Source organism: Pollicipes pollicipes, unplaced genomic scaffold, assembly GCF_011947565.3.
Source record: "Pollicipes pollicipes isolate AB1234 unplaced genomic scaffold, Ppol_2.1 Scaffold_6686;HRSCAF=7923_pilon_pilon_pilon, whole genome shotgun sequence".
Lineage (NCBI taxonomy): Eukaryota > Metazoa > Arthropoda > Thecostraca > Pollicipedomorpha > Pollicipedidae > Pollicipes > Pollicipes pollicipes.
In genome coordinates, this window is record NW_023596921.1 from 12,575,255 (window position 1) to 12,600,760 (window position 25,506).

At 57.8% G+C, this 25,506-nt stretch overlaps 3 protein-coding genes across 3 annotated transcripts in view; 1 reads left to right on the forward strand and 2 right to left on the reverse strand.

The window, feature by feature from the left end:
- LOC119107480 (eukaryotic translation initiation factor 2D-like) overlaps positions 1-2,418 on the forward strand; it is a 2,815-nt gene extending 397 nt beyond the window's left edge. The window contains exons 2-4 of the mRNA XM_037230925.1: positions 234-447; positions 1,117-1,294; positions 2,230-2,418. Coding sequence (XP_037086820.1) covers positions 234-447; positions 1,117-1,294; positions 2,230-2,288 — 451 coding nt within the window. The 3' untranslated portion in view covers positions 2,289-2,418. The remainder of the gene's footprint in view (positions 1-233; positions 448-1,116; positions 1,295-2,229) is intronic.
- Positions 2,419-3,510: 1,092 nt separating this feature from the next.
- Positions 3,511-6,290, reverse strand: LOC119107209 (GAS2-like protein 1). Its single transcript, XM_037230605.1, has 4 exons — positions 6,268-6,290; positions 5,618-5,794; positions 4,458-4,583; positions 3,511-4,115 (listed from the first exon to the last, which is right to left on the reverse strand). The coding sequence occupies exons 3-4, from the start codon at positions 4,572-4,574 to the stop codon at positions 3,918-3,920; spliced, it is 315 nt and encodes a 104-aa protein (XP_037086500.1). The 5' UTR covers positions 4,575-4,583; positions 5,618-5,794; positions 6,268-6,290; the 3' UTR covers positions 3,511-3,917.
- A 697-nt stretch (positions 6,291-6,987) lies between these two features.
- LOC119107481 (growth arrest-specific protein 2) overlaps positions 6,988-25,506 on the reverse strand; it is a 30,037-nt gene continuing 11,518 nt past the window's right edge. The window contains exons 3-5 of the mRNA XM_037230926.1: positions 11,057-11,169; positions 8,652-8,796; positions 6,988-7,316 (exon numbers count right to left, since the gene is read on the reverse strand). Of these exons, the coding sequence (XP_037086821.1) occupies positions 6,988-7,316; positions 8,652-8,796; positions 11,057-11,169 (587 nt within the window). The remainder of the gene's footprint in view (positions 7,317-8,651; positions 8,797-11,056; positions 11,170-25,506) is intronic.

Sequence of the window (25,506 nt, forward strand, 5' to 3'; positions counted from 1 at the left end):
TGGCTGGCGGGTCCGCAGCCACTGTGTCGCTGGGATAAATTAAAACCAGCTGTCCTCTGATGGAATCGGGGCGGATTATGTGGTCCTTGCTGATGTTCGTCACGTGACACCATAGCTATGCAACATACGACTGTTGCTTTTCCTGCGACCAAAGCCCTTTGCTGTAAGCGTTCTCGGCTGCGGCACCAGTGCTCCGGCATCAGCTGACGGACGCGTGCCGCCGCTGCCCGCAGCCAGGTGCGGCTGGACCCGGTGCTGGCGTCGAGCCTGACGGGCCGAGCCGACGGCGCCCTGGCGGCGCTGCGCTGGGACGAGCTGCACCAGCGCTGCCTGCAGCGCATGTCTCCCGGCCACCTGGTGCTGTTCCGCGGCGAGCCGCCGCTGGTCAAGAAGGGCGCCGTGCCCAGCGTCGAGCTCAACACCGCCACACGCTCCGGCAACAAGAAGGTGGGACGCGTGCTGGGCCGGGCCGGGCCGAGCTGTGTTGCCGGCCGGCGCGCAGCCACAGCCGGCGCTCCGGCCCCTGCGGCGAATGCTGGCGTGGGCCTGGCTTTACACCTATTGTAGCCGTGATGTAGCATGCATGTCACAAAATAATGGCGTAAGACAGGTTGCCGATGTGTAATCCTTGGATGCGTTCACAGCTGTGTTAGACGCCGTTTGTTGACGATGCGTTTACCTAGTACAGTATCACATTGCGACGGTGCCAGATCTGCCGGGCTTGGCTGGCCCTTGCCTGTACATCCGCCCGCGGTTTTTGTCAGATCACGGCCATGCTGACCCCGTCCGTGTTGTCTCGCACGAGTTGGATGCGCGTCTCGCTGCTTGTTGTCGAATCCTACGGCGCTGAACCTGCCAGCGTGCCCAGGCGCTCGTCAACGCGGCGTCTGTGGGTCAGAGGACAGCCGAGCGTTGCTGAGGACGATGTGTGAAATTCGTTAGAGTTCAAAACGAGCTTGCAAGTTACGTCATTTCACGCAGTGTTATAGGATCAGTGCTATTTTATCTCAAAGCGTGAGGAAGGGAGCAGCTGTCCCCTCTGCCCCCCCCCCCCCCCCCCCCGTCGGCGCTGACCGCCGTCCGCCTCACGTGCGTCTCCGTCGGCCCGTGCGTCAGATCACCATGGTGCTGAACCTGCCCGCGTTCGGGATCGACCCGGCCGAGTTCGCGCACCGCTGCCAGGTGGGCGTGGCGGCCAGTACCAGCGTCGGCGAGGCGCCCAACCGGCCGCCCGGCACCAGCCAGGTCATGGTGCAGGGCAACCAGATCCGCTTCATCGGCAAACTGCTGCAGGGTGAGGACGGATGGCCGCCCGTCCGGACGCGCTCGGGGGGCGCGTTAGCGTTGTGTGTATGATGCGTCTCGTTCACGCTCTCAGCACGTTGCAAAGCACCGCATCCCAGTGGGAGGTTCGGTGTTTTTTCGCACGCGCGTCACATTTGCGTCGCCGCCGTTCGCCGCCGCTGCACATTACAACTTGTGAAACGGTCTCTATCGTTCTCACAAGATGACAGTACTAAAAGGCCTTGACGGGGAACGCAGCAGACACTGCTTATGGGGATCGGGACTGCTTTCCAGACGCGCACTTATCGCGCGCTTTGGTGACTGCAGTGTGTAACCGCACCTCAGCGACGCGGAATGATGTGGCGTGCAACGTCCTATTTTACCCATGCCAGGGATAAACGCGCTCAGCCAGAACGTACTCCCTCAACGCATGTTGTAGAAGTGGCATTGGGTCGGGTCGGGCCGCTGACAAAGGCTCCGCGCAGTCCGTCTGATCTTGATCACCTTGAGACAATAGGAGTCGCCAGAGATCAATGAATAATCGGGGCGTCTGAGCGCGTTCCGACGACTCGGTTGCGTGCTGGCCCTTTGTTGTGCGGCCGGGCCACAGTACTGAATTTCCTCCCATCTGTGGATGTCCTCCATCAGCACCTGATCCCGGCAGAGCCTCTGCCGTCTCCGTATGCCAGTGGTGTTGCCCAACCATATGTTATTCGCTGGCTTGAAAAACAACACCGCCCTTTCTGTGTTGTTTATTGCGTCGCGACGTTGCATTTGAAAAGGATTGCGTGCCTTCGTAGGGGTGCCCCGTTATGTGGACACACCCCTATATTAAGCAATTTGTGTGGCAACTGAACGCTAAGTGTAATCATTTGAATTTCGATAGATTACGAGAAAACAACGGGATTGGTGTGTCTAAAGGGAAAATGTTCTCTGTCCTTTCAGAAGACTACAAGGTTCCCAAGAAGTACATCAAAGGCCTGGAGAAGGCTCCGAAGAAGTGATGGTTATTTTTTGGTGTTGTCTTTGTGATATCGTGTTCATCTTGAACCGTGTGTTGCTGACACTTTGTTTTTGATAACAGAGACATGACGGTGTGGGACAAGAAATAATATGTCATCGATTTCCGTGAAAGGCCTTATTTGCGACAGACAAACTGTACCGTAAAAGAATTGTGGAAGGCATAGCCACTGCCGAGATCATGATGGCCACAAGCATCTTTTGCCTGGCGTGTTCAAAGCAGATCAGTTCAGAATTGTTACACCACTTTACGGAGTGGTGCGATGCCGGTAAAAAACTGGTTTCGTTCATGAGCTCAAGTAACTTAACTGCTGGCAAACGAAGCCACTCAGCGGCTGTCATCTTGTCACCCCGCGTGACGTCACACTGTCACCGACGGCCAGCTTCAGCACCGCCTCTCCATCCTCCGGCTCTGGTCCGCTGACAGGACCGGCGAGGGGGGGGGGGGGGCGGCGGCCTTCCTGCCGCGTCAGCTGGCACTAACGGCGGAAGGGCGTCGTCGCCGACACCGAACGATCGAACGTCGGCCTGGACGACCTTCGACACGGAGCCGTGCGGGCCCGATGGTGCGGAGCCCGTGGCTGACCCGGGGTCATCACACCGCTATTTCTGGTGGTCAGATACCCGTTCGCACTGTGCACCTCCGTGGTACGGATGCCGCGCAGAGTGGGGCCAGTGAAAGGTGGAAATGCGACTGGAGTATCTATGGTTTATTGTACAAGTCAATCTTCCGAATATAAACAAATGTGACGACTTTCGTCGAACGGCGCTCCTATCGAACATGCACCAACTCAATTCTGCGATGGCAATACAACAACGGTAATGTATCGAGAAAACTGTCCTCACGCCTCCGATGGCATTCCAAACAACGGTAATCTACCGGGAAAACACTCACCCCTTGCCACCGTCCGCGCTCCGCGGCTAAACAACTCAGTTTAACGGTCAGGAGCCGGACGCCTGGCGTCGCAACTGCGCCCAGACAAGCGCGCACAGATCCTCGCGGCGGGGAAGGGCGGGGCTGGTCGGCTCGACCTACCCTGATGACGGACAGTCGCCGGCCGCAACGAGCCGCGCGGCGCGGCGACACAACAGCACACCTATGGCATCTTCGCAAGCTACAGTGGGCGTCGCGCGAGAGGAGCGCGCAGGCGCCGGAAGCGAGAAACTCCGAGCGATGCGGTGACAGCGTTCGGGCCGTGCGCCACGCGTATTGCACTCGCATTGCACCGCATTGCATCGCGTCGCCCCACACTGCACCGCACCGCATCGCACCGCATCGCTCCGTGGTCGGCATCGCTATCATGGCGGCGCGTCCAGAACGGGAACTGCACGAGAGCTGTCTCCCTCGCCGCCATCGACGGACGGGGAGGCTCCGGCTCATCAAAGCGACCCAGCCGGTCGACCGGTTCTCTCGTCGTGCGTCCGCCAGACGGCCGCTGGCGCGGTGCCGAGATTGGCGGCCGGCTCGGGCGGCCCCACTCAGCCTGTCCAGTGGACCAGTGTCCAACCGGGCGGCCCGCTGCCGATGGGCGGCGGCCGGCTCGGGCGGCTCCCCTCAGCCTGTTCAGCGGACCGATGTCCAGCCGGGCGGCCCGCTGCCGATGGGCGGCGCCTCAGCCGTTGGAGGGCACCTGACAGCGGGAGCGGGGCGTGGCCGGCAGCCGGAGGAACATCTCGGTGGTGTCGCCGCCGCCGGTGGCCAGCGAGCCGGGCAGGCTGGCCGACTGGCACGGGTCGTGCCGGCTCAGGAAGTGCTCCAGCGTGTCCCAACCGCCGCCCACGCGCACCATCACGTGACGTCCCTTCAGCAGCTGGAGGCACACGCGCGGACGCGGTCAACTGGCGTGGCGTGACGGCTCGCGACACGTTCGTCCACAACGGGACGAGTGGAGTCGCGAGGAATTTCCACTTGTACAGGTCTAGTTTGTGAACTGAGATTGGGGATACACCGGCAGCAGTTACTACGCTTAACCCAAGGCATCGGCGAATCGACATTCGTTTCAAAATGCGTGGACATTTGTGTTACATATCTGTGGGCATAGTCATGAGCACGGAACCTTCGCACGCTGTCCTATCTGCGGCCCGACCCGAGCCGTGTTGCGGCACCGGCGTCCTCCGCCTCGCGCTCGCCGCCTCCGGTGACCCCCACTCACCCGTATGAAGACGGTGCGCCCCGCCACGTTGTACTGGCCCTCCGCCACACGGCGAAGCTGCACGTCCGACATGCAGTTGCTGCGGCACTTGCAGCCGGCCGCCGACTCCTCCACCATCTGCTGCACCTGCGGAGAGGGGGGAAGGCGTCACCGCTGGAGGGTCAGGCGGGGCGGAGAGCGACCGTCGCTGCCCACCTTCTTGACGCCAATCCCGGGGGATACCTTAATGATTCAGTTTCATATATTCGGTAGGATTCAGTTCTGCAAGCGTTAAAACAATGGTGTGGGCCCTGTGCTATCATGACAGGAGCGGTGTTCGTCACAGGTTCTGGGGTTTTCTGCGCTCGAGGAATGTGGCACCCCAACGCATCAGATGCTAAACGCCCCTATTTTGTGGTTTGATTTTACACGCCGTCTTGACTAGCGGGCTGTTCTCTTAACCTTCGCCCTGATAGGAGGGGGGGGGGGGGGGCATGCGATTTCGAATACCTCCTCTCCGGCATGTTGCGCTATCGGGCCCAAATTTTCGGTAACCTATGGAGCACCCATCGCGCGTGATTGGACACGAAGAACGTGTTCCCAAGTTTTCTGGTTTCGGACCTGTGGCGGTTTTTGAGGAAAACCATGGCGATCTACGGCCGACGCGGGCGGCGGGTGGCAACCGACGGTGCCGCGGAACGCACGCGCCGCGGGCTGACATTGTTACATTAACGAATTCATATTTCATAAATTTGTTCTCAAAACACGTCAAAATATGCACCAATGTACTCAGAGCTGGACAAGGAATACGTCTGTTTCGGTTTTATATCGCCACGGGACATTTTCCGGTATTTGTATTAAGTGGAAAAAGTGAGATTTTCTGAAACATTTGACCTCCAGCCTGGCATAATGGGGTCCGTTTTGACCTAACAACATGCAAACTTGTAGAGAGTGTTAAATCTAGTTGAGACCAATCCACTAGTGTTTTTTTGTTTTGCTAAGCTCTATCTTTATTAGTTCGGAAACGCCGGGAGAGTCACCTTGATCCCCTCTCATATCAGTCAGCGCCATGAAAAACGGCGAATCTGGGCGAGGGTTAAGATAGGTGTACTTAGTGACCTTTTCGTGCCTTTCTACGTACTATTTATCCTAAAACGGTGTATTGATCAGCCTTCTCGTACCTTTTTGTCCAGCAGGCTGTTCTCGCCGCTGGAGGGATGTGTGGGTGTTCGGCAGGTGGGGGTGCTCGCCACGGAGCTGGCCGGCGTCGAGGGGCGGTGTGTCGCCTGCGGTCGCCGCGATGTGGCCACCTCCAGCTGGTGCAGCCGCTCCCGCAGCTGCTGCGTCCGCTCCTCCGTCTGCAGGGCCGGGCACGAGTGTCGGCGCGTGCGTAGGACGCCGTCGCGCGCAGTGACCACGGCTACTAGTTAACTTGTCCGACTCAGATCTCTACGCAGCCGTGGCAATAACCTAGCTAAATATGTGTAGCTTCGGTGTGTTTTTGCTTAATCCTCACCTTGACGTTCAGAACAAACTTCTCCATCGAAACATTTTACCTCAACACGCACCCACGTTCCTGTTTTGGTAGCGGCACGCGACCTGCCACATTCCTGAGCAGCATTCTAATCTCACGCCACCCTCAATTTACCTGATTGTCCAACGCCTGAATAACACAGCTGTGATCCGTCCCGGCTGTCGACCATTTCCCTCACATCGCCCTGTGACCCTGACGTCGCGTCCTGTCAGCACCGGCGCTCGACTCCCGGTCCGGGGGCGGCTCGTTACCGGCGACCCCGCTCCGCACATCGACCGCCGCCGCTGCAGCGCTCACCGTCAGCACCTCGCCGCCGCCGCCGCCGCCGCCGCTGCCGCCGCCGCAGCTGCCGCTCGCCTGCAGCGCCATCTTGACGCGCACCAGGTGGGCGCGGCCGCCCTGGGGCCGTGGGATGCGCGAGGGCGTGCTGGCCGCCGACAGCCCGCCAGCCACGGACAGCCGCGGCGTCGAGCGGTGGTGGGAAGGTGACGTCAGCGCCGACGCCGGCATCGACGACGTGCTGCCGGTGAGGGGGTGGGGTCAGAGAGCGCTGGGGAGGGGAGAGAGGGGGGGGGGGGCATCGAACCGGGCCCGGCGAAGGCCCGAGGGCGAGGACAGGTATGCAGCCATGATTAGCCTCCACCCCCTGTCTGATACGAACTCTGTCGTCAGCATTCCTTGCAGTTGGCTCCTGGTCTTTATTGTAGCTTATGTGCTGCTTAATGCTTTTAAATTTCGACGAAACGAGTAATTCACACATGCAGACGCTATTATATGCGATATTTGCGTCATGCGTAGGCCGCTACTACTTTCTGCTACATTTTGACTGTTTCTTAACAGCTGGACTGTAATTTATGCTGCCTGTTCCGTGCCCACAAACGGCGCCTTTTCCGTTCTTTTGTCGTGTTTTTGACTGCGTTCCGTTCTTTTTGCCAGTGTTCTAGCCTGACCTTGACGCACTACAGCCCTAAACTCTCCAATTACACCTCTAACAATCAAAACTCCTCAAGCCCCGTCCTATCGGCTCCGCCCGTCTGCCGGAGGCCGCCGCGGCTGCGTCGAGACGTACCCGGCGCGCCGCACGCCGCTGCGCCGCCGCCGCACTGGGATCAGCGAGGAGGGGCGCGGCGAGCGCGCGTCGGCCACGTCACGCTCGGCGCTGCGCTCGCGCTCCTGCGCCGTGTCCGAGTAGCCCGAGTCGCTGCCGTCGCGCGCGGCCGCCAGCCGCTCCTGCTCATCGATCTCCTGCTCCAGCTGCACGAGCACGGGCGGCTCGATGTAGCGGCTGCTGCGGCGGCCCAGCTCCAGCAGACACAGCAGCACGCCGCGCGGCTGCGTGTGCAGCACTGCCGGCGGGAATGGCGGTCACTGGACGGTCACTGGCCGTTCACTGAACAAGGTGCCACACAACAGTCACGCGGTACAGTTGCATGTAGCTGTCACTGGGCGCGGTGGTCATTTGATGCGGCAACATACAGCGGTGACTGGGTACGGCGGTCACTGGTCACGGCGGTTACAAGACAGTCATAGGGTACGGCAATTACTTGTCAAGGTAGCATACAGCGGCCATTGGGTACGGTGGCCACCGCGTAGGGAGGCACGTAACATTCACTGGATGTGGCAGTCACAGGACGCGGTTGCATTCAGCGGCCTCAGCGTGCGGTGGACGGTGGTCACTGCGGGCCGTGGCCACCGGACATAGACACAGCAGCACAGGGCAGTCACTGGACACAGGCACAGCAGCACGCCGGGCGGCTGTCCTGGACACCGTTCCCAGGCGTGGCGGTTATGAACATCTCCGTCACTGGAGGGTGCTGGTCGCACTCGCGCACAGTCGTCACTGAACATGGTGGCACACGGCGGTTACCAGGCACAGCACGAATACCGGAACCCCACTCAGTTCCTACACAACAGGCTCTCAGAAGCTATCAGAGCCACAGCACGCCACTTGTCAATCGAAGCTTTTCGGCTTATCGCGGGCGAGGGTTGCCGCGACGACGCGACCGATCTCTTATCAACAAACAGCGGATCCCCGGCGCGTTACGCTGTTGGTCGCTTCGCCGACACCCCTGCAGTGCGGCGCACATCCCTGACGCGCGAGATCATCCCACGCAGAAGACACGTCGCTGAGCACCCGCATCCACAATCTCTGTCTACGGATAAGACGGGGCATCCCTCACATTTATGGCACGTCATTCGTCATGAGCAAGGCTCTGGCGCGTTTTCTCTCATTACGAGTGTAAATATACAACGCTGACCCCGGGCCCGAGCCATGTGGTTTGAAGATGCAGCTTGAAAACACACGTGATGCGGTTTGAATGCGCCGCGTTGAGCGCGCATGAAATGTCCTTATCTAGGTACGAATGTATCGACACTAATAAACCACTCGATATCCCCGCATATCACGAACTTTGACATGAAAGTACTGTCAGCTGTCCAGGCCCCCTGTTTTGCCCGGTCAAAGCCAAAAACCGTGCCTGGCCATCGTCTGTTTACGGCGCCTGGCCGGCTGGACATATGACTCAAAAGCGCCGTGTTTACCAAGCGGGAACAGGGTGACCCGTGAACCACATCGGCGTCCGGGAGTGCCGCCCCAGGCCGTCACCCGTCTGCAGCCGGCCGCCGCATCGGTGCCGGGAGCGCCGTCCCAGCCCGCCACCCGTCTGCAGCGGGCCACCTACCGAGTCCGTCCGTCTCGAACAGGAAGTTCTCCTGACAGCCGACCAGCCGGCAGAACTGCAGGAAATTGTAGACGTTGTCGCGCGCGAAGAATGAGCGCGAGCGCGCCCGGTCCCAGCAGCGGAACTTGAACGTTGGCGCCGGCATCTGCGGTGAGAGGAGAGGGGTCCCGCTCACGTTGGTGAGAGGAGAGGAGTCCCGCTCACGTTGGTGAGAGGAGAGGGGTCCCGCTCACGTTGTTGAGAGGAGAGGGGTACCGCTCACGTTGGTGAGAGGAGAGGGGTCTCGCTCACGTTGGTGAGAGGAGAGGGGTGCCGCTCACGTCGGTGAGGGAGAGGGGTTTCGCGCACGTTGGTGAGAAGAGAGCGGTCTCGCTACATCGATTAGGAGAGGGGCCCCGTTTACATCGGTGAGATCAAGCTGATTAACTTTCTCACACAACCACATTGAATCTAGATACCTCCTCTAAGCGAAAGGTCACTGATGTTCAATTAAGGTCAATGACATTGTTTGACCGTTATAAGGTCATGGTGACCCAAAATTCAAGGGGTTTGTTTTGATTTTTGCACTTGAAATAACGTCATTGAGTGCGCTAGGCGGCATGTTCTTAAAAAATGTTGACCTGGGTCGTTTTAGGTCAGTGGCCTACTCTGGCATTTAAAAAGCCCATGTAAGGTGTCTGTTGCAATCTCTGTAATAAATAAATTCAAAAAGAGCACCAAAAACTACCCTGTACAGCAGTGTCTCGAGTAGAAAACAGCTTGGTTTAGGCCTCGGCCTGACCTTCATACCTGACCCTGGGTCATTGGACTTTGTTGTAATCCTGAATTCAAATGTTTTATTGACTACGAAACTGTCTCAGAGATGTGTGGTTTTGTCAAGCACTTTGTTGTCGTATCAACTTAAAGAATTCCTAGAAATTCCCTTCACTGACAGCCACGGACTGACTTTGACTTGTAACAGGTCAGCATCCTACCCAGTGACAGCTATACTTTGGCATAGCAAACGACCCGCTATTCAACTGCCTACAGCTATGCAAATTTTGATGCGGCTACGCCACGTCGTTCGTAAATTATTCTGGAAAAAACCTTTGGGGGTTAAATGGGCCTCACCCGAGCGCGTGCCTAACCTCTCGTCGGAACAATGCAGGTATCAGACGGCTCCCTGAAATATTCGCCGAAAGTTGCAGTTACTGGTGACTCAGTTGAGCCCAGTATCCCACGGTCCGCCGGGGAACATTGAGTGCCCGTGCGGGCGTGAAGTGTGACCATCGTTGGGAGAGCTGCCAGATGAGGCCGTCTCCCAGGGCCAACCGCGTCCCAACTTTCGATCATGAATAAGCAAACTCCAGTCGTCCATCCGGTTGGGGGTAACCTCCAGTCTAAAACAAATTCATTGCTTGCATCTGGTACCAGCGGTCACTTGGCCTACTTCACCCGGTTACACAAGACAGCTTTCACCGTGTGATTCAACGATAAGTTTGTCTTTCAAGACTACTGTAGGAACACCAGACGGGATGGGGAGGGCGATACTTTTTCTTCTTTCGAAAGTCGCAAAAGCTCTTTGGCACAAGGTCGCACTAATCAGCCCGGAAAGGAAGTTCCTGAATGCCTTTACAATCTGCTGCTGAAAACCTCCGTCGCCGGTGCTGCAGCATGATAAGCGACGCCGCCGGCGTGGCGCCGGCCCTGGGAGGTGGATGGGGGGGGGGGGGGGAGGGGGACACCACCCGCCGAGTCCCGAGTCTCAGCGGGTCAGCGCCGGGCCACCCCCATCAGCCGGCCCCCGTCACTGCTGACGGGAGAACCCATTCTATAGTTGGGCTCGCGGTGGGGCTGACCCGCGATGAGCAAGCTAATGAAGACCGTTAAATGGCGCCGAATCTGGCGCTCGTGGGCAAGTCGACACGGTGCCTCCAGCGGAGCGATGGACTGAATGGGAAGTGGGGTGATGACGTTATATACGCATATGCTGAATGTTTCTGTTCGTGTCAGCCGGTTAGACGCCTTTTGACCATGTGCAAAGTAGGAGAATTTCGGTCACTTCGTCGCTACGTTGCCACAATGGACAATTGTCTAACACTAGAAACGGCCTGGAAGATTTGGTAGAATGCTTCGGCGATCATATTGATGATATTGGTGACTTCAGGTACCCGGGCGGAAATAAACGCCGCACTGACGTCCAAGTTTAAGGTATTCGTAGGCCACAAATGACTGTGGTTGCCATCCCCCGTGGAACTGCGTACCATCGGCCACGCACGACTGTGGCGACCACACATTCACCTGGCCTTCCGTACACCCGTGGAAAGCGAGATAACAACGTAAGAAATCACGCTAATGACCGCGTTACTGGCATCGACAAATGAGCCTGTCTATGTCTCCGTCAGCGGCGCCCGGACTGTGCTCACCGCCAGCGTGTGCGTGCGAGCCGCCTGGTCGGCGATGATCTTGGCCAGGCGGCACAGCAGCAGACCGTTGTCCAGCACGGCCATGTAGTTGTTGACATCGATGTGGTCGGTGCCTGGAGGCAGAACGGGTTGTGCGGGTCACTGACTGGGGTCAGGGTCACCGGGGTCGCTCGGGCCACTCGGGTCACTCGCTCGACTGGCGGCGACACGGGCGGCCGTCGGGGCGACCTTTGGTGGCGCGGCTCTCTCATCCCAACGGCAATTCTTCCTCACCCATCACAATCACCGGGCGCGGGCCGGCGGAGCGGCCGCGGAGAAAGCCGTGGGCTGGCGCCGCCCGCCGGCCGGTCCGGTGTCACCCCGGCGCTCTTCCGGGCGACATCGGTGGGTGGCCCGTTTGGAGCGGTGACCGCACGACCCGACCGGCCGGCCAGCCGGCCGACCACCCGGGCACCCTTGCGGTATTGTACAGGTATAGCACACGCTGCATAGTTATTATTTCTGACAGCAGTGAACACACAAGGCAGCGTAGCGTCATGATCGCCTGACTTGGCTGTTGCCGGGGAAAATATGTGCTTCATCTCAGCAGCGATGATCAGCGTTCTCAGTATCCGAAATTGATTGGCAAGCTTGACTGCAGCCACCAGCGCCGCTGCAGCCTTCACCGCTCTGTACCAAAGCTCGGTACGTGACCCGCGTGACCAGGAAATACTGCGTCTACACCTGACTGTGCAGCCGACCTCCGCCGGCGATGGTCCGTAAGGTTGCACGGTCTGGGTCAGGAAGCGAGTCGCGGTGGGAATCTTCCCGTCCTGGTGCAAGGTATAGGGCACAGCGTGACACGGCCATAAGCACGGAAGTCTTGTTCCCAAGGACACAATCTGGATAAATCACAGACAAGGTTAATTGGAAGCTCTTGATCACGACTTGCCGTACTTTGCTTTAATGTGCCGAAGCGTTTAGTTACACCTGTTTTGTCTGAATTGAAAACAGCACCGCACGGGACATCACAATTACTTTCCGATTCTGGAAACCCGTCCGTTATGGACCGTGCTTTGAATAATCGACTGAAATGACACAAGGAGCGGGTTTTCGTCGTCGAAGAACACAGTGGATTCGCTAGGAATCGGTGGCCAGACAGAACAAAGACGTTTTTGTACGAGTTTTTCATCCGCTCGCTATGTGTCTCATGTTAGCACCAGATGTGGAGTACCCATTTGATAGCGCCACATAACGGAGCGCTCCATTTCCAAATTTCGCGGCACACATCGAGAACGATAACGTGTGTCGTATTCAAAGGGAATGTTTCACATTTGAGGATACTGAAGCTAGCATCAGACATGATGAAATGAGCTCACTTGTAACTTTTGACATACTTTTTAATGCTGTATTCCACATTTGTATGGGGTTTTCAGCTGAAAAAGCCATCCTGAAAATTATTCGGTGCCATTTACAGCCCTGCCCCCCCCCCCCTCCCTTCTCCCTACTACCTAAACCTATCTGGTCTCTGAGCTATACGCCCGCGCAAATGGGAGACAATTTCGGGGAGACTATTTCAAGGCCATCCAGGCATCCATGACGCCATAATAACGTCAATGAAATCTTGTCATGTCATGAGTCATGTGGTGATCAACGCTAAGAAAAACATAGTTGTCGATTTGTTCAAAGCTGACCGTTGTAAGCACGATTTCCAGATATAACGGCCATCAATTGGCTCTCATTCAATGCTGTGCAAGGTAATACAACGAAACCACAAAATGAGGCATGGAGGAGCATATTTACTAAACAGAGAAACTGTGTTGCCTGGAGGAGTCTCTTTCAATGAGAATTATACCAGCAGTTATAAGTGAGCTCATTTCATCATATCTGATGCTTGTTTCAATATGATAACATGTGCAACGTTTCCTTTGAGAGGAAAAGCCTGCCCTAAGCAGTACGACGTCAGTGTTAAGTAAATATGCTTCTCAGTACCTGCATCTTTGATTACGACAACGTACCTTGTATGACATTGAGAACCAACTGACGGTCGTTATATCACGAAATCTTGCTCACGAACGCCAGATGTGAACGAACCCATAATAATATTTTCCATGGCCTAGATCGCCGCGTGGCTTATGGAATGGCAGGATGTGAATAACATTATTATAGCGTCATGGATGCCTGGGTGACCTTAAAATTGTCTGCCCGAAAAAGTCTGCACATCTTCGTGGGCGTGTAGCTCAGAACTCAAGAGGTTTCGGTCTAAAGAAGGGCAGGACTGCGAACCGACTGAATGATCTTCAAGATGGCTGTGCTGGTTCAAAACCCCATACAAATATGGAAGGAAGAGTCCCACCTTTGAGCATATTTCAAGAGCATGCTCTAGTAAAACTTTAGAACTAGTTACATCTTAGAGATAATACCACCGAATAGTGTCGTTGCAGCGCCGTCAAACATGATAAGGATGTCACTTTCAATTATTTTAAAGTCCAAATTGCACTGACAACGCTTTGCAACAGCACTACGTTTCTTCTCTGCAGTCGCGACCACCGCCGTCATGACACCGCCGTGCGCACCTCTACAGGTGGTTATAACAGAACGTCTGTGATTGATCCAGCGGGCGGCAAGAGCCTGTTCCCAGACAAGCACTGGCTGAAGTTTGAATCAGTGCGTCACATGACTCATACTCTCGTTCTCAAGGCCATAGGGCACCTCGAACAAAGTCACAGTGGTAAACGCCACACGGGAGAATTCAAAGCCGTAGCATAAAAGTTTCGCTGAAATCGCGGGATAAGAGCTTCAGGTTCGCATACATTTTTTGTCTAAACAGAATGTACCGAGCTTTCGCAACATTTAATACGCAAACACTTTGACACGCGTGTTGCAAACATGACAGAACACGCATGTTAGAACAAGAAAGGCAAATTAAATGTATTACTTGAATAGCGGCGGGCGGGTGGTCAAATGTTATTTCTCCTGCAGGGTCAGCTACTTCAAATAGAAATGTTGAGCTATTCAGAAAGACTTCCAAAAAAACTGGCATTACGGATCAACTTGCACGAGTCTGATGTACCAATTAGTGTAAAGTATAAAAAGGAGGGATATTCTCTTTTAAGGTACGCTTTAGTGTACCAATTCCTAAGCATTCACAAAATCACACAGTCATTCTCCATGGCGAACGTATGCATACAAACACACGAGTACGAAACCAACGGGGCGAATTCTTGAGACGTTGGCCAATGCTGGTATTCTCCAAACAGTTCGAAGCGTATCCAGCGCTCGCCACTGGTGAAGACCCTAAATGTACCTTAAAGGCCAGGAAAACGCAAATAAGGCCTAGATAAAAACAACCGCTACCACAATAAAACACGGATCCTTTCATTTCCAGAGCACGTGAGTATTCATCCATGACGACCGTGAACGCGGCTGCCGTCCTACGCAGCTACAGCTGTCTTCTGGGCGAGTCCTGGATTAATAGCTCCGAAGCGACTAGTCCACGCGTCCCATGCGACAACATGTCGGAGCGGTGGGCCCATCGAGATCAGACTGTCATCCATCAGAGCGAGCCGAACAAGACCGAATGAAAGCAGAGCGAAACAGGAGCGCCTTTAACGCCCCGGTGAGGAACGCACGAGAGACCGTGCCCTCCGTAGAGCGAGCACAGAAGTCAAAACGGATCGTCATCCCGCGCATGAGAGCCACGTTTCCGATACATTGCGAACGCACCCGACCGGGGGCTCCTGCGGCTGTCAGCGGTCTCCTCCGAGTCGGAGCGCTGGCCTGATTACGGCCGCGTGAGGAGCGCACGCGCGGCCGCGCTGAACGCGCCCCGAGCGCCTCCAATCGCGCCCTCCTGACCTGACCCGGCGCCTCCCCGATGCGCGCCCGCGGCGCCAAACGTGGCATCGTGGTTAGGTAAGGTGCGGCCGCCCGGGTTGGCCCAGGGCCGGCGGCGGCACGCCCTCGGCCCAGCCGCCCGTGGGTGGACACCGAGGCTCGTGTTGCGTGCGTCACGTGATGTTTAGAAACCCGCCGGCGACCGCCGCTCCTCGGGTACGGTGGTTTCCAAACGTTGTAGAAATCCCTCGGAACGCGCGCCGTTCGGTTGACCGCAGTGGACGTGCGGTCGCCGAGGCGACTGCCTTGCTGGAACGAGCGGCCGGCGCGACCAGGTGCGACACACGCACACGCACGCACGCACGCACGCACGCACGCACACATGCACGCACCCACACACCACACATACACGTGACTGGAAGGGCGACGCCTCGCCGCCATGGGCCAAGAAAAACAATTCTGAGCTGGAAAATCGCACTTCCCACTTACCATTTCAGGCTGTCATAATTAAGTTGCAGAGCGCAATTTCGGCCAGTCACGATGGCATGCCACGCAAAGCATTTCTTTCGGAAACGGCTATGCCTTGTGCGATGTCGGCCTTCTAATTCCACCCAGGGATGCAGGTTGTACGCCCGAGCCTTCGTTAGGGCTGCAGGTATCGACCCGCCGCTCTCGACCCGCTGAGGACCAGCCGTCTCCATCCGACGGCCCGTTTTATTCAGGCTGTTTGGGCCCGCTCCGAATGAGACCTCAGAACGAGAGCGTGCCTGGCCGGCGGCGACAGCCGTGATTTACACCCTCCCCAGACACGCCCCGGGCTTGATTAGTCACGCGCAGGTAACGGTCGCAGCGTGAGACGAAACCGAACACACTGACGCCTGTCCCGAAAACATGCTCGACAACTTACTACCAGCTGTTACATCCTCTTGTCTTTGTAAAGCTGGGTGTCGACGAAAGATGGGTGGCCGTGGTCGGGTGGTGGTTGGGGCGCAAGACTATGGACCCGTCGGTTTTGGGTTCGAGTCCCTGCCACGATACCACAGCATCACACGAGATACCTTATAAAGACATCTGTCTCGAAAAGGCCCGGACAGTCGTAGAGACATTTAGTCTCATCCATGGATAAAATATATGGCGAAAGATGTGAAATTGTAGTTTACAGAGACCTGCAATTATTCCTCTGGCTTTGTTTGGAACGGCATGCTTGTAATTGTACCAAGACCAAACATCCTACGTATCACATTTTGCCAATGTTATCCGCACACCAACTGTATTTCTTAAACATCGCAATGGACTACATAGAACGGACAAGATGGTCTATATGTGATGTTATCCCGGGACAGTGTTGTAAACGTGACCCAGCCCCGAGGTAAAGTGACGTTAAAGTAATTGATCCTACCAATGTATCTTTTCATTTGGTCTTCCTACGAGTCCACAATGATGATTCCACAAACGGCTTTTCAACGCCAGAAAACTCCGAACCATGGAAAGATTGTCACCTTTGTGCTTGGCTTTCGGCCGTACTTGAAAGAGTTGATACCATTTCCGCACGCTCGTGACTCATAGAGCTCTCGCTACGGGCAAAACTACAGAATTATTTAAGTGCGAAGAGAATGCTTCTGACAACACCGAATAGTTCAACACAGTATGCGGCAGGTTCTTATTAATTTAACAAAAGCCGATGTTTTGCATTCTCCATTGAAACTTGACTTAGACGTTGCAACAGCCAGATACAAACACAGGGACAGGTCTGTTTGTCACGTTGCCGTTGTTAATCAGACCTCCCGACACCCTCTGCGGCTGATGCTACATGACGTCACCTACCCAGGTAGGAGGGACAGCCGCCCCGGTGAACTCGTGCCCTTGCTACCCCAGGTGTGCAGCCGGATTGGCACGTTGACTGGCAAGTCGCAGATGGCATTACCTCTTATGAAGCGTATAACCGTGAGGTTATTCCACGACCGTGAGTCACGGTCTGTGAGATACCACTGAACAATGCGGACCCTACCAAACGGTCCGATGGCCGCCCACAGTGGGTATTCTATACAGTTACAGACACGGAACCGCCGACGACAAAAGAGACACATCATTCTGAATCTGTTGCCGTCATCAACGTATTTCATTTTAGTGTTCCGTGTTTTGACACACGCACGGGTGACCGGTTAAATACCTCTCGATTGGGTGGGGAGTCCATTTGACCCCCTGAAAACTGAAAAGAAAGCTAGAGGCACCAAATGCCTAGGGTGGGATGACCTGCATCTGGACCCGCTTGTATCAAAATTTGAGATTCGTTGCTCAAAATCTTCGGGTCAAATTAGGACAAACAAGGTCAAACTCCAGATTGGTGTCCAAAAGAGCCGCCAGACCTCCTCTTGCGACGGCTTTCCACCTGGGTACCTGTTGTAAGCAAAAGGTCGCTGGTGTTCATTTAAGGTCGGTGACTTTTTATTTAGAAGGTTGTGATGACCAAAATCGTACAAGATGTATCAAATTTGTGCTTCGAATAAGTGTCAAGGATTACGTTAGGCAGTATGTCCATGAATACCAAGGTTGACGTGGGTCATTCTGGCGACCTTTTTCAGTTAAGAGGTCCATGGAAGATGTCTGTTACGGTCCCTGTTATTAATCTATTTGAAATGAGCACCAGAAACTACACGGTATAGGAAACTCTCGAATAAAGGCGGGTTGCTTTAAGCCTCCGTCTGACCTGATTACTGCCCTTCAGTCAACAATTTTTTTTTGTAATCCGAAATTAAATTGTTCGATTGCTTATGAACTATCTCAGAGATGACAGAGATGACTAACACTCCGCATTCCATGGATACTGCCTCCGCTGACAGCCACGGTCTGGCTGTACACTGTCATAGGTCAGTGACCTTGCATGGTTTATCTACATTTTTCGTATCAAAATATTTGCTATTTAATTGCCTACGTCTATGCAAAGTTTGGCGTGGCTACGCTGGCGTTCGGAAATTATTCTGTAAATCCGTTCGGAGCGGGAACTGCCACCCACCCTTGCGCATGTTAACGAAGAACATGTACCGCTTTCCAGTGCTGCAAAGTATCATTATGACGTATGTTAGTACTAATGCCACGACAAAGCCTTAGCGTAAATGTACCCTGAGCTGCAAGTTTTCTCATGTCAGGCACTGAATTGGGTAGCGTGTAATGAACTCTGTTTGAGTACGATTTCATGCGATTATCCTGACGCTGGCATAAAATCCATTCTAGACACGTTTGTCAAGCACGCACGTGCCTTCAGATTGGCGCCTAGGCTTCAAGCTGGACACCAGCCATATCAACAGGAATAACATTCAGCACACCATTCAAACACGATATCGATGCTGACCCAATAACGACCGCACGCTACGACGTAGTTTAGCAGAAGATATAGAGATATCTCATGCTGTTTCAGTCGTTGAGCGAGACGAATGAAGAAACCGTGTCTCGAACGCAATTCAGCACAGGAGCTTAACATTCAGTGGCGGCGCCTGATCTGGCGGCGTGCAAAGAGTCACGGCAATGAAAGTCGCACCAAATGTCACACCAGCGTCCAAGCGCCATGAAAAAGCCGTCGCAAGCTTCTAATTTCTAGCTCGGACAGCCGAGCCGCGTCCCACCGTCGGGCCATGCGCCGACTGGCGGCCGGCCGGCACGAGCTGGAGCGGCCTTTCTCCGCTGTTTGATCACCCAGACCCAATTAAAGCGATGATCGTCAGTGTGCCTCGTCATCTCCAGCGGGGCGTGCGGGTTTCGACCGGCCCGCTGCACACCACTGCAGATTCGACCCGCGCCGTCCGCGCCCATTGGTTACGCCATGTTTCACCTCCGCGCACTCTCAAACATTTATGGCGTCAAGCAGCTCGCTCAAGTCCAAACCGCCCGGCATCTAAATCAAGACAAAAGCTTCCGTCTGAAGACCAATCCCATCGTTGATGTTGGTATGGCACTCCACATTGAGCTCGTCCCAACTATGGCATGTGTATAACACCAATCTAACCCAAATATACAAGTGGACCAACGTCGACCTTATAAGCAAGGTTTTTCGAGTGCCCATTGCAGCGAGCATGCCGTCCGCAGGTGCCTCCGCAGCGTCTGTTCAAGCGCCGATGCCACACCGCTCGAAGAGAAAAGCTGCTGCGCGTCTGCCACCACTGGCGCAGTCCGCAAGCGCCGCTCCAGCGGTGTGAAAACTCGCGGCGCAGGTCCCAGCTGGCCGCCCCAACTGCGCCGCGCGGCGTACCGGCGACGGTCGCGTCGTCGCGTCGGCCTGGGAAAGTCATCAGCATCGGGCGGCGGCCATCGCCATCAGCGCCGTGGATGACGTCACTGGAGCGGGCCGCGTCGGCCGCTGACGTCACTGGAGCAGGCCGCGTCGGCCGCTGACGTCACTGGAGCAGGCCGCGTCGGACGCTGACGTCATTGGAGCAGGCCGCGTCCGTCGCTCCGTTACAGATGCGGAGGTGCGGTTGACTCTGGACGCGGCTCCGTTCCCACCGGCTGCTGCGGCGGCCTTCTCTGCCAGGCGGGCCCCGCCCGGCCCGGCCGTCGGTGGCGGACGTCGCAGCGACCCATGACGCCATCCGCATTGTCAGGTGACGCCCCTCCCTCGACAGCGCCACGTGCGCAGCAGCCGTGAGGAGCAGGGTCACGAGAAAGGATGCAGCCCCTTGTTCGTTAATGACGTTTTTGCGAGCGGAAACCCGGCCCTTGCCGTCCGGGGATAGCTCAAGGTAAGCGTGGAACCGTCGGGGCGATTATCGCACACGACCTCGACAGATTGGTGATTGGATGCACGGGCCGCTGTCTCCAGTGAGGTCCGCGGACAGTTATTAGGTTTGTCAACCACACGCAAATTTTTTTTACACGACGCCGGCAATGTTTCTTTGGCGTTGTCGTATTGGCTGGCTTGCAGAGTGAAATGCCACAGCATCGTAGGCATGCAAAGTGCAATGCAGGAGGAACAAATAGCTTGCGCTTCTTTCCACATAGAAAACAGCTGACCATGTATGCAGTTATCGACTAATCGGTGGTTGTGATAGCTTCCTGCCTCGTGTGGTCTTGGGCGCTCCACTGAACTGCCTTGCTTCTAGCTCAGACGGCGTCCCTAACTCGCCTCATACCGTCCCTAGCCCGATCATCTTACAGGCGGCGCGAGCTCGTCAAACCAATGCAGGGACCCATGCAGCCGGGAACAGCGCGGAGATGACGGCCATGGAGCTCCTCCCTGACCCACGGACCCATGCAGCCGGGTACAGCGCGGGGATGACGGCCATGGAGCTCCCGCTTGACACACGGACCCATGCAGCCGGGTACGCTCCCGCTTGACCCACGGACCCATGCAGTCAGGTACGGCGCGGAGATGACGGCCATGGAGCTCCCGCTTGACCCATGGCTGAGCTGGCGCGCCGAGGGTCGAGTGCTTCCCCTCTGGTTTTTACCATACATTGCATACCTTGAATAATCGTGGATTCCTTAATACTCATGACAAAAAGATGAATAGCGTATCTAACCGTAAACTGCCTCCTTTCTCCAGTGTGGCCCCAGTGTGATGTGACTGAGTCTCTCAAATGGCTCTTGACGAAAACCCACCCAGAGGCCAGAAAGCTAGTAAAACCTTTTAGGTGTGAATTGGTGAGGTGACGTATATTGAATGAGTGAAATGTGTTTGCACATGGTTGCATGTTCCTCCATCTTGTGCTATCCGACGAGACGTTAGCTAGATAATGGTGATGATAATATCCCGGGATCACGAATTAAAACTGGAGACAAGGAAGACCCAACTCAAGTGCAAGCGAACCGGACAAAGATGGCGTGTAGTGAACACGCGTCTAGATTGGAACGTTTCACCGAAAGCAAAGCTTTCCCTCGCATGGTGTGCACGCCTCTTGAACTTGGACAACACCATCACCACCACAAAACGCGGTTGCAACGTCGTGACGAAGAAGGTTGTGTGATGACAGGCACAATGTGTTGTGTTATCTTATTGGGATAAGAAAAGCCCTTAAAACAACGTCTGACAGAAAACAAAGAGCTTGCAACAACTGCTACGGGTTTGAATGGCGTCATACGACCATCAGGGCTTGTCGGCTTTTTCTACTTCCGACATGCCGCCAGTTGCTTACCGCGTACCATCGAATGCCTGACTGATTCCTGTCTACCACCGACTGACTGAGGTGGGAATGCGGCGGTGGTGTTTAGGTAACTGTACAGCGCCGGCAGCCGATCCCACGGCGGCCGATGAACAAAGCGGCGCACTGTGAGGCAGCACGCCACGCGCGGGGACGAGTCGACGCGGGCGGACGCTCCCTAAAGCCACCGCTTCCGCTCGGAGCGCTCGGCTACGCCCGCGCCGCTCCGGTCGCATGAATCGTCCGCTTCGGTCACATGCTTAAGCCGTGCACCTCGACCTCCTGCTCAACTCTCTGCACTCTGCTGCGCTCGCTTCGGCAGTCCACTTGGACTGTCCGCCTCGACGTCCCCCTGCTGTCGTCCGCCCCGATTGGCCGCCCAGGCCTTCGGCCATCCCACCGAGCGCAACGAACAGAGCGTTCACTCCGGCCGTCCGCTTCGAGTGAGCGCACCTCGTCCGCATACTCACCGCGCGACCTCCGCCACAGTCAGCCGTCAGTCTACGGGGCGGACCCTGTCGCTTGACACGACGGGCGTTTAGACCCGGCGCTCAGGGCCGGTGTCCAGCCGCTCAGCACGACACGGCGTCAGGGCCGGTGTCCAGCGGCTCAGCGTGACGCGGCGCTCAGGGCCGGTGTCCAGCCGCTCAGCACGACACGGCACTCAGGGCCGGTGTCCAGCGGCTCAGCACGACACGGCACTCAGGGTCGGTGTCCAGCCGCTCAGCACGACACGGCGCTCAGGGCCGGTGTCCAACCACTCAGCATGACACGGCGTTCAGGGCCGGTGTCAGCAGCCGCTCAGCACGACACGCGGAGACCCACCGATCGCCGGCCGGGGCAGCAGATCGACACAGGGCCGCTGCCGCGGACACGCAGTCTGTCCTTTCACCCGACGCCGCGGTCCATGTCTGTGCCCCGGCGACGGTCGCCGCGCCGTCCGCCGGCCCGTGGCGGCCCGCTGGTGTCGCTTTCCGGGCGCGCAGCCGGAATCGATCGTCATGACCGAATCGGAATCCCCCGCCGGAATCGATCGCACACCGCCGGACCCGCGTCCAGGGGAGCAGGGGAGCAGGGGGCAGCAAGCCACACCGGTGCGTCATAGTCCGGCCCTGGCGGGCGGCGCTGTCCCACGGCCCCGCCCTGTGACCGGCGCAGCTCGACACGCGACTCGGCTCGCCGGCGCGGAGGTGACCGCACGCGGCCGGCGCCGCGGTCGGGCCGCTCGGCCGTGCGCGCCGAGCCGGCCGCCGCGGGTCCAGCGACCTTGTCGGCGGCGCGGGCCGCCAGATTCCTGAGCGGCACCGGAGCCAGGCGGCTCGTGTAATGATGGGACCCTCCCCCGCGCCGCAGCTTGGACGGAAGCCACTTCCGGACGGCCGCACGACTTGTTATGGCGCGGCGCGACCCCGTCGGCGGCCGAGCGACCAGAACGACGGGAGACAGATGGAGAGCAGGCGCCGACCGCGAAGACATTCGACGGATGCGTCTCTGTTGCGTAATGCATGCTTCAGTGTACATGAATCGACAAGTGGTGTGGGTCGTAGTCGAAGAAGATCGGAAACGCGCAAACATCTAGCAAGCGAATCATCAGAGGACGCTTGAATGGTTTGAAGGAGCTTCGGCGGTCTGAACAGAACGATGACGGCATCATCAATAATAATATAGCCATATGGCGTTAGCGCTTCAAGAATGTTTACTGTGAGGTATTTTTAAATAATTTAAAAGTCAACGAAGAAGATTAGGCATGCGAGGCAGACTCCTCCCATGAATATGTTAAATCGTCCTTAATTCGATCCAGCGCGATCTCGTGACTATTATCTGTTTCCCGGTCCCCCTCCCGCCCGCTCTATCCTGTCTCTCCTTTGTAACGGCTGCTCCCCAGACCCGGCGCGCCCTTTCCCAGCCTATTATGCCATTCAGAGAGAAGGAAATAACCGATTGCCGGGAGCGTCCAACGGGAGCGTCACTGCCGACATCCCGTTACCGCTCCGGTATCCGATGAATGACGAGCAATCAGCCACAACAATGCGGCGGTGGGTCCCCGGCGAGGTGCTGGCGGCACTCAGCTGGCGGCCACGCCTCACCGGCGCGTGTCGTGCCGTCAGACGAACCGACGCCTGCCTGATGACGGTCTGCAAGGCGGACCTCCGCCCTCCGGGGTCTGAGATCTTAGGCCCGTGGTCCGAGGTCAGGGGCACGGGTCTGAGGTCTGAGGTCTGAGGTCTGAGGTGAGCGGTCCGAGGTCCGGGATCTGAAGTCCGAGGTATGAGGTCCGAGGTATGGGGTCCAGGGTCCGGGGTCCGGGGCAAGTGTCTGAGGTCTTAGGTCTGTGGTCCGGGGTCCGAGGCCTAAGGTCTTAGGTCGGGATTCCGGGCTCAGGTGTCCGGGTCCGAGGTCTGGGGTCTGAGGTCTGAGGTCCGAGATCCGGGGTCCGGTCCTCGGGACACGGGTCTGGGGTCTTAGATCCGGGGCCCGGAGTCTGGGGCGCGGGTCTAGGGTCTTAAGTCCGGGGTCTGGGGTCTGGGGTCTGGGGTCTGGGGTCTGGGGTCCGGGGGTCCGGGGTCCGGGGTCCGGGGTCCGGGGTCCGGGTCCGGGGTCCGGGATCCAGGGTTCCGGGGTCCGAGGTCCCATATATGAGGTCCGGGGTCCGGGGCATGGGTCTGAGGTCTTAGGTCCGGGGTCTTAGGTCCGGGGTCCGGGGTCCGAGATCCAGGGTCCGGGGTCCGAGGTCCGATGTATAAGGACCGGGGTCCGGGGCAGGGGTCTGAGGTCTTAGGTCCGGGGTCTTAGGTCCGGGGTCCGGGGTCCGCCGGCCGGTTCCGCGGCGACTTCGCGGCGCTCGCACGTCGGGCGCCGTCCCCACGCCGCCACCGCCACCCCAATCGAAAGGTCCGTAATTGCCGTGTTTTTGGCCACGGGTCATTAGATGTGATTGTGCCGGTCCGCAGCCGCGCGGCCGCCGCCAGCAGAGGGTGCGCGTGCGCGCCACGGCGCCGCGCTGCTCCTCGCCGCTTTCCAGTCGCGTACGCTGACACAATGCTTTAGACACTAAAACAATCGTCGGCCGCCTAGACAATGATCCGGAGAGCGGGCCGTCGACGGGCGACCATCGCTCCGGACCATCTGCCAACCAGTGCGCGATGTCCAGTCCGGTCCTGTCCGGTCACGCATGATGTGGTCTGGTCACATCAGGTCTGGTCTGGTCTATGACCTGGTCCGGTCTGGTCTGGTATATGACCTGGTCCAGCCTGGTGTATCCGGTCCTGCTCGGTTCGATCCGGTCTAGTTTGGTCTGATCTGGTCTGTAGCCTGGTCTGGTCTGGTGTGGTCTGGTGTGGTCTGGTCTGGTCTGGACTGGTTCGGTCCGTTCTGCTACGGTCTGGTCTGGCCCGGTCAGGTATGGTCTCATCCGGTCCGGTCTGGCATGGCCCGGTCCAGTCTGTTCTGGTGTGGTCTGGTCTGATCCGATGTAGCCCGGTCAGGTCCAGTCCGGCCTAGTCCGGCAGCCGGCCCGAGAACGACAGGCGAGCGGCGGCCGGCTGCGCCGACTGGCTGACGGAGCGCTGAGCGAGCGCGGCCCCCAATCCCAGGCTCGGGCGGACCGTGCGAAAGCCGACCAGGACGCAGCGAGCCGCGCGCGGCGCTGCGTCAGGCCCCGGCCTCCTCCGAACCTCGGAGCTGACGAGACTGGCCGCCCCAACGGTCCTATTAGCAGCTCGCGCCCCCAGCGCTGCCGAGCATATCACGGCTGGCGGTCCTCGGGCCGTGCGCGTGCCGCCGGCCGTCGCCCGCAGTACAATGGCTCAGGAGCAGGCGGTGAGCCGGGGAGCGCGCCGCAGAACGAGCGCCGGGGCCGGATAACGGGTCGACTGTCCCGCCCGGAGACGTTTCCGGCGGCCAGGTGCGATTGGTAGCGCGCGCCGGCCGGAAGTCGGACGGTTTTTAGGCGACCGTCGCATTCCCCCTGCGTTTCTGGGACGGTCGTGGTAGGGCGTCCCGTGCGTGCGCCAGATGATCAGGCGAAGAACGTCCACGGCTGCGCGGGGAACAATGGCCGCCGCGACGGGCGCCCGACCTATCTGTGTGAGAGGGGCGCGCGGCTGGGCTCCGCGGCGCCGCGACCGCTCACGGTGTGCGGCTGGGGCTGAGCTGCGCCGGGCTGAGCTGCGACGGGCGCCCGACCTATCTGTGCGAGAGGGGCGCGCGGCTGGGCTCCGCGGTGCCGCGACCGCTCACAGTGTGCGGCTGGGGCTGAGCTGCGCCGGGCTGAGCTGCGACGGGCGCCCGACCTATCTGTGCGAGAGGGGCGCGCGGCTGGGCTCCGTGGCGCCGCGACCGCTCACGGTGTGCGGCTGGGGCTGAGCTGCGCCGGGCTGAGCTGCGACGGGCGCCCGACCTATCTGTGTGAGAGGGGCGCGCGGCTGCGCTCCGCGGCGCCGCGACCGCTCACGGTGTGCGACTGGGGCTGAGCCGCGCCGGGCTGAGCTGCGACGGGCGCCC